This window comes from Melampsora larici-populina (genome assembly GCF_000204055.1).
Source record: "Melampsora larici-populina 98AG31 unplaced genomic scaffold MELLAscaffold_166, whole genome shotgun sequence".
NCBI classification, from domain to species: domain Eukaryota; kingdom Fungi; phylum Basidiomycota; class Pucciniomycetes; order Pucciniales; family Melampsoraceae; genus Melampsora; species Melampsora laricis-populina.
The window spans coordinates 43,205-52,403 of record NW_006768929.1 but is presented as its reverse complement, the minus strand read 5'-3'; the positions used below and the strand labels follow the sequence as shown (position 1 = coordinate 52,403).

The window sequence follows — 9,199 nt, the reverse complement described above, 5'->3', positions numbered from 1 at the left end:
GAACTCCAGACGGCGACGATCAGGATACCGATTCCGAGACCGAGACACCTTTTGTCGACGTTAACGCCGGTTTACCTGTCACAGAACTCACGGATATCGAGATGGAAGACATTCAACGTCAGTTGAACGAACTTCAAGCGTCGTTAGCAGGTGAACGTACCTTGCGTGAACAAGCCGAAGCTCGCGGTCGACAAGCAGAGGAGCGGTTAGCCGCTATTGAGGCTAATCGTCAGAACCCAAACCCCGCTGCTTTGCCTACGATGCCTGCTCCTCAACCAGCTACAATCCCAGCTGCCAAGGGTCCGAAGGTCTCCACCCCGGATAAGTTTAATGGTACCCGCGGTAGCCCAGCGGAGGTTTTCGCCAGTCAAATCCAACTATATATGATGGCACACCCACTTTTATTTCCGGACGACAGAACTAAAGTCGTATTTGCTTTGTCATATCTCACTGGCACTGCGAGCGCATGGGCCCAGCCCTTGATGACCGAATTACTTGACGATTCTACTGCTCATCTGGTCACGTTCGAGCGATTTGTGCGTAATTTCAAGGCCATGTATTTCGACACGGAAAAGAAAGCGAAGGCCGAGAAAGCTCTCCGATCTCTGTCTCAGAAGACCACAGTGGCCGCGTATACTCATGAGTTTAACCTACATGCTACGAGTACCGGCTGGGAAGTGCCGACGTTGATCAGCCAGTACGAACAAGGTCTAAAGCGCGATATCAGAGTCGCTATGGTTCTAGTCCAGGATGAATTCACCACCATCGAACAGATCTCTAACTTGGCTATTAAATTGGACAATAAGCTACACGGCGTCGCCGACACCTCTACTTCGTCATCAACTCCAGCTCGCGACCCAAATGCCATGGATATATCTTCATCCTATACTCGATTGACTGAAGAAGAACGCACTCGCCGATTACGCACGGGTTCTTGTTTTAAATGCAATGGGCAAGGTCATATTGCCAATGCTTGCCCTACTAATAGAGGCAGTGATCGTAGAGGAAGGGGTAGAGGGGGTTATCAAGGAGGCTATCGTGCTAGAGTGGCTGAGCTGGAGATGAAGGTAGCTGAATTAAGTGGGAAGGATAATGAAGCAAGAGATTTAGGAGAGGGTACTAGTCGTAGTGATGCGTCAAAAAATGGAGGCGCTCAAGCCTGAAGGTAGTGCCTAGCTTGAGCTTAAGGGGAATGGGAGATTCAATTAGTTTAGGTGCTAGTAACGTTGTAACTTGCAATAACAATGACCCAAGACTATTTTTATCAGTTTCACTTTCCTTGACCCATAAACCCCGCGCCACACCATTCACTAGACCATCAGCCCGACTCCTGATTGATTCAGGAGCCACTCACAATGTCCTGGGAGACACTTTTGCTCGAGAAGCGGACCTTTTACGCCACGGAGTAAGCACGTTGAGAGAAATCACAGGTTTCAACGGTTCGAAGACTACTTCATCTCACGAAATCGACTTACTTATCGACTTTGACAACTCACCAACTCATTTCATCATTACAAACCTCAAGAATACTTATGATGGCATACTCGGAATCCCCTGGATCCGAGACAATAGCCACCGAATTGACTGGGCGAGTGGTATTGTAACCACCGCTGATATTTTTGCTGCCTCTACTTGTGTAGAGTCGTTAAAACCGCCAACACCCTCTGTGGACCCCGCGATGGACCCTAGGAGGGAAGCTAGGAATTTTAGCGAGGGGATGTGCACTTTGACGAGTGCATTAGCATCCCCGCAGAGTGAGTCCTTTTTTTTACCCTATTCAACATCACATTTAGAAAAGGATGGCAAGCTTGTTTCTTCCGGAATAATACAGCCCAATTACACGACACTCCTTGCCATGCGCCACGACTCTGATTCTCACCTGGACGAACAAGACCAAGCCGCAGAGGATTTTTTACGCACGCAAGACCTTATCATAGAAGCCTCTGTTTCACATGATACGACTGAAGACATTGCGGCTGATTCAGCCTCGTCGAGTCCGAAAAACAACCCTGGAAGCCCAAAAGAGGAGCCCACAGGGCACGCTAGGAACTGCGACGAGGGGGCGTGTATTTTTTTAAGCACACATATGCCCCCGCAATGTGAGTTCGATCCCCATCCCTTGATTTCCGTACCCGAGACAGCTGGCAAGCCCTTCTGTCCCTTGAATAACAGTGACCATTACGAAATCGACGCAGCGAACACATCATGGTCAACATCAGCTAGACTCGCAGCTGACGAGAAGTCGAAATTGGCCACACGGACAGTCGAGGAGATGGTTCCTACGGCCTACCATCGTTACCTTAACATGTTTAAGAAGTCGAAGGCGCAGTGTTTACCTCCTCGACGTAAATACGATTTTAAAATTGAGCTAATCGAAGGTGCACAACCACAAGCCAGTCGGATTATTCCATTATCCCCAGCAGAGAACGCTGCGCTGGATGAAATGATTAATACTGGACTGGCTAATGGAACGATCCGTCGGACTACCTCGCCTTGGGCCGCGCCGGTCTTATTCACTGGAAAGAAAGACGGGAATTTGAGGCCTTGCTTTGATTATCGCAAGCTTAATGCGGTAACTGTCAAGAACCGCTATCCTCTTCCGTTGACGATGGACCTCATTGACAGTCTTCTGGATGCCGACGAGTTTACCAAATTAGACATGCGGAACGCTTACGGTAATCTACGAGTGTCTGAAGGCTGTGAAGACATACTTGCTTTTATATGTCGAGCAGGTCAATTTGCTCCCTTGACCATGCCATTTGGACCAACTGGGGCTCCGGGTTATTTCCAATATTTCATGCAAGATATCCTGCTGAAACACATTGGTAAAGATGCTGCAGCCTTCTTAGACGATATCATGGTCTACACCAAGAAGGGTACGCAGCACAAAACAGCGGTCATGGAGATATTGGACATTCTCGAAAAGCAACAATTGTGGCTGAAACCGGAGAAATGTGAATTCTCTAAGTCTGAAGTCGAATATTTAGGACTTATCATTTCTCACAACAAGATTAGAATGGATCCTACCAAGGTTAAAGCCGTGACTGAATGGCCAGCCCCTAGAACCGTTAACGAACTTCAGAGATTCATCGGATTCGCTAATTTCTATCGACGCTTCATCGGTCATTTTTCGCAAACTACTCGACCTCTACACAATTTGACAAAGAACAACACACCTTATATATGGGATGAGCAATGCAATGAAGCGTTCGAGGGGTTGAAGGCGGCGTTCACATCAGCGCCAATCCTGAAAATTGCCGACCCTTACAAACAGTTCATTTTGGAATGTGATTGCTCAGATTTTGCCTTGGGGGCGGTCTTATCGCAATACTCTGAGGACGACGGGCAAATTCATCCGGTGGCCTATCTATCTCGATCATTAGTGCAGGCAGAACGCAACTATGAAATTTTTGATAAAGAGCTACTTGCCATCGTCGCGGCATTTAAGGAATGGCGTCATTATTTAGAAGGGAACCCTCATAGACTAGAAGTGATTGTTTACACCGACCACCGCAACCTGGAAACTTTCATGACGACAAAACAATTGACTAGACGTCAGGCACGGTGGGCGGAAACTATGGGGTGTTTTGATTTTCAAATCAAGTTCAGGCCTGGGAGACATGCAACCAAACCGGACGCACTTTCTAGACGACCCGATTTAGAACCTAATCAGAATGACAAGCTCACTTTCGGCCAATTATTGAAACCTGACAACATTGGACCAGACACATTCACGGAGATTTCAACCTTAGAATCATTTTTCGAAAATGAAGATGTAAACCTGGAAAACTCGGACTATTGGTTTGAAGTTGACGTCTTAGGGGTGTCCGAAGCTGAATTGGGGAAGTGTGATTCATTAATCGACAGCAGTAGTACCACCGAACCACAGGACAATATATTGAACGACAATGACCTGATATCAATGATCCGCACAGCGACACCCAACGATGAACGACTGCGCGAGATCATGACGGCTACAGAGCATCCAATCTCTTCAAAAATGCGACAAGCTGTATCAGGATACGCAATTAAGGACGGTATCCTGTATAATCATGGTCGAATTGAAGTCCCAGACGTAGACGACATAAAATTCCAAATTCTAAGGAGTAGACATGATAGCTTACTTGCAGGTCATCCCGGTAGGGCTAAGACACTCAACCTAGTGCGAAGAAGTTTCATTTGGCCATCCCAGAAGGCGTATATCAATAGATATGTCGACGGCTGCGTGTCATGCTTGCGAAGCAAAACAAGTAACCAGAAGCCGTTCGGATCCCTGGAACCCCTCCCGATACCAACTGGACCTTGGGTAGATATTAGCTACGATCTCATTACGAAATTACCAACATCAAACGGCAAAGATAGTATACTGACTGTTGTAGACAGACTGACGAAGATGGGGCATTTTATACCATGCAACGAGTCAATGTCAGCAGAGGACCTAGCCGATCTGATGGTAAAATTTGTGTGGAGATTGCATGGAACTCCAAAGACAATCACGTCGGACCGGGGGAGTATTTTTATATCTCAAATCACTAAAGAATTAGACAAGAGATTGGGTATCCGCTTACATCCATCCACAGCTTATCATCCTCGCACAGATGGCCAATCGGAAATTGTCAATAAGGCAATAGAACAGTATCTACGCCATTTTATCAACTATCGTCAAGACAACTGGGAGGAGTTGTTGCCGATCGCCGAATTCTCATATAACAACAAGGACCATGCTTCAACTGGGGTGTCGCCATTCAAGGCTAATTACGGGTATAATCCAAATTTCGGTGGAGTGCCACTTGGCGAACAATGTGTCCCTAGTGTGGAAGAGAGACTGAAGGTATTGGCTGAGGTGCAGACAGAACTAACCGAAAGTTTACATTTAGCACAGGAGGAAATGAAGATACAATTCGACAAGGGAGTTAGATCAACACCAGATTGGAAAGTGGGCGATCAGGTGTGGCTCAACAGCAAGAATCTATCAACGACAAGACCCAGCCACAAAATGGATTTCAAATGGATGGGTCCTTTCAACATTATCGAAAAAATCTCACAATCTGCGTATAAACTGACTTTGCCTGCTTCTATGAGGGGTGTTCACCCGGTGTTTCACGTATCTTTACTTAGGAAACACGAACCTGACACAATTCAGCAACGTCAACAAGAAGAACCAAAAGCTATCATCATTGATCACGAGGATGAATGGGAGGTATCAGAAATTTTAGACTGTCGAAAGAAATTTAACAAGAAAGAATACTTAGTCAGCTGGAAAGGATTTGGTATGGAACATAACTCATGGGAACCGGAAGTCAACCTCAAGAATAGTAATGAATTATTAAATGAATTTAAGATGAGATTTCCAAATGCAGTCAAGAATTATAAAAGGACACGGAGTAAGTGAGAGGGCAAGCTTTTTCCCACAGGGTTTTTTAATGCTGCCCGTGGAAAGAATGCAGAACTTGCAAGAGGGGGTTTGGGCATAAAAAGGGGGATAATGTTATGATCTCAGGCTGCATGTAACGGGATGTGAAAGATCTGTAGGAGATGTCACAAGATTAGACACCAACCTCTGTTGTACACGTCACGCTTGTATATCTTTTCCTTTCCTTCTCATCCGACAATCTACATACAAGACTGCAGAAGCCACTCCTCCATCCCCGTCGAGAGAACCGTGCCGTGGCCATAACATGTTTTGATGGAAATAAAAACTAATCCAAGATATTCTTAAGAGCATGTCCACCGCTGGTGTGTAAAAAAGTACTATGTACAATGACCCTTTGACAGGTCTCAGCCTGTATGCCAAATTTGTGTGGAGGTAGGCAAAACCGCGGCCGTGTACAGACTGACAGGTGAAAACAGTATATGCCTTTGATCCAAGCATAGGATTGTTTGTCTCATCCAAAATGGCAGGGAAGGTTGGACAATATCTCAGATTTTGGTGATATTTGGCTTGTTGTACACCATCCAAATTTGCACTCTCCCGGTCAAGATTTGGACGTTGTGTAACCCATACAGGCTGTTTCCACAGTCTGGTGGCTCAAATATTTTCCCATGATTGTTTTTATAATCAATTACACTTAATGTTATGTTCAGTAACCATCACGTGTTTTGTACAATATAAGCATTTTTGACTCTTGATACTGAGTTATGAGATGTTACTATTGTTTTTTGTATGTAATCTTATATGTTACATATTAGTTCTTGAGTACATGACACATGTGTATGTAATTAGGGTTATGTGTATATTATTACATGTTACACATCTTTTCTAGACTGTATGTACATGTAATTGTATTTTCTAAGTGAAGGTTATATATTACAAGTTACTCTTTGGGTACATGTATACTTACCCAGGGCTGACATGCAAGATGGTTTGATGACTCATTCTACTCTCAATTGTGTTCTTAGCCTACGGCTTGTTTCCACCAAGGAACATATGTAATGCTGGTAGTGCGTGGAGCTTCCACCAGCTTTCACCAGCTTCCACATGTTTTTGAATACTTTTCAAAGTGATTTATACTTTGTTGTTAACATATTGAGCCAGATTCCAAGTAAATTCAGCTCTAGTAGCTTGTATCCAGTTGACATGTGCCTTTTGAAAGAAATAAGGCCGGCCCTTTACTACAAATTCACATCTTAACATTATTCTAGGATTATTCTAAAGACCAATTCTGTCAGAAAGTCACCAGCTGGCAAGCTCAGTGATATGAAGACTGTATGCAAAAAATCCTCTGTTTGGCTTAACGGTATGCCAAATTCTTAGGTTGCAAGAAGATATAGATAGTATCAAATCAGATTACAACGTCTTCCACATGAGTAGAACAAAAATATCAAAATCTGCTGTGAATATACACAGTAGTGCAATAACAAAGGAATAAGCAGTATTGCATACAGCCATCTTATACTTGGGAGTCATCTGTTCAGATCTGGTTTGGGATTGTGGTCCCACACAACTTGCTATCATGCCAAAAGACCAGTCTACAAAACCAGCCAAGGAGATTGCTTCCAATGTGGGTTCCATGAAGAACAATATTTAATGTTTTATTCTCTTTCCCCCTCTTTTGTGACATTTGGGTCTCAAATCCTCTTGAGGCGCGATGGGTGCACCATTAACCAAAAACAAGCACCCAAAATGAGACTCTCAACAGGGCAGATGTCTAATGTATGCCTCCCATAGTCGTACAGCGCTAGCGTCAGAATGGCGGAATCTGTACTGCGTTACAGGCATCCTTTGTTAAATTGCAGCCAACAATTAGCCAAATTCCAAGTAAATAAATAAAATTTGAATTCACACAAAGAAATAAACGTAATTGCCAGAAAGAAATCATTCAGCTTTTTACAAATCAGTTTGAATTATGTTTCTTTGCTTTTGTGGTTTTTCAAAAAATCCTACAAGCGGTTTGGAAAAGGTTTTAAAAAGTGTTGAGGCTCAAGACTTGAATTATTGATGAAGATATATAGAGCAACTCAAGTAAGCCTTGAACACCTAAAGGTTTTTTTCTCTTGAAACTCTCCTTTTTTTGTTTGGGTTATCAGCATTACGTGATGCTTCTCCCTTTGATCTTGCATTCCTTCTATATACAAGGTCATTTTTATAGATGTTGAATTCTGACCAAAAAGTAACAAATCTCGCACTCTGCGGATCTTGTTCGAGGAACTCGGATAATAAATCCAATGAATTTTCTGATGTATTTGCTTCGGTGCGAAAGTTTCGTTTAGAATGCTTTTTTAAAAAGTAACTCAAACCATGAAATATATCTTGATCTCTTTTCATCAATCTTAATTTAGGTCTTATTGGGTTTTGAATATTGTCCAACATTTCCTTGAATTCTTCAGAATGATGAGAAAATAATCGATTTGATTCTGATTCTTTTGAAATTGGTGATAATTCTGCTGCTGTTCTGACTAGGAGTATTGGCGAGTTGTTTCCTCGTCCAATTAAATCATTTCGCATAGACGACCAGTAAATTTTTTGCGACGTTTTCCCAATTTCTTCTGATTTTGACATCCAATCATCCCACAATGAATTTTTTGAATCAGATCCATCGCGTTTTCTCGGATAACCTTTCTCCAGATCTGATTTCCAACATCGTTGTATATATCTTGTCAAATGTTCACGTCTGGAAACACGAAGTTTACTTGAGGTGTATTGCTCATATTCTGGCTTTCTGAGAAGGGCAGCAAGAATACGAGAGATAGGTGATGCTTTTGTTCTTGATAAGTATCGGGGTTGGTAAGTCTCTGTGGGCGATTCTATAAGATCTGATGATCTTGCCGCATAATGCATCAATTCCGTATTCCATAAAAGAAATCGAGTGAGATCTTCTTTATCATATGCCGAGTTTTTAAGAACGTAAAGCTCATCATAAGCCTTGAATGCACTGACGGCGATATTTTCGATGCGTTCCCACATGTAGTATGATGGATTGCAACTGATTATGAAATAAACAAACGGTAAGATTGTGCTTGTGTTCCATAATTTGATCCATGCACCAGATCTGTAGGCTTCATCGTACATTAAATATTCACCCATCTTTTGAAGCAGTCTATTAGCATAGAATAATGAAACTGCTGCTGGTATAGCAATCGGAGTCAGAGTCTGAAAATTTCGTATCTTTACTTTCATATCATATTCAACCTTGTCATCAGAGACCCTCTCCAGACCGACTAGATTATCTTTAACGGACATTTGAAACCCTAGGAGATATTGTGGATCCAGTAGGTCTTTGACTGATGAATGTAAAATAGTCTCCATGTCATTCTCTGGAGTGAACCGTAACAAGTTTATGAGTTTTATCCGAATTTCTTTTATGGCAGATTGAAGGTCGCTCTCACGAGGCTGAGATGATGATATCACTGATTTGTCACGAATTCTAAAATTGGAGGTACGTGGTGTGTCCTGTGTTTGAACGTCGTGCGATAGGTGTGGTCTTGAGATAATAACGTCTTGCGGAAGGTTCACGTCGCGAGACGCGCTGGATTGGTGGCCGCTTGTTTCTAGTCCAATATGCTTGAACACTTGATTGGAATTCACTGACTCGTGTTCCATTTCTTGTTGTGGTAACTTGTTGAGATCGAAGTAGCCAGAGTGTGCTTTTAAGCTATCCTGTACTAAAACTTGATCATCTTGAAATGCCAACGTGTGCCGAAGAAGTTCGCATTTTATTAAGATCAGAGATAAGACTATCCTAAAATTTACCACTATCAT

At 43.0% G+C, this 9,199-nt stretch overlaps 1 protein-coding gene across 1 annotated transcript; it reads right to left on the bottom strand.

Annotated features, from left to right (window-relative positions):
• Positions 1 to 7,477: 7,477 nt before the first annotated feature.
• On the bottom strand, positions 7,478 to 9,199 carry MELLADRAFT_70070 (uncharacterized protein; the record flags this gene model as incomplete). The annotated part of the gene is made up of 1 exon (XM_007419354.1): positions 7,478 to 9,199. One exon carries the CDS (start codon positions 9,197 to 9,199, stop codon positions 7,478 to 7,480), a length of 1,722 nt encoding a protein of 573 aa, XP_007419416.1.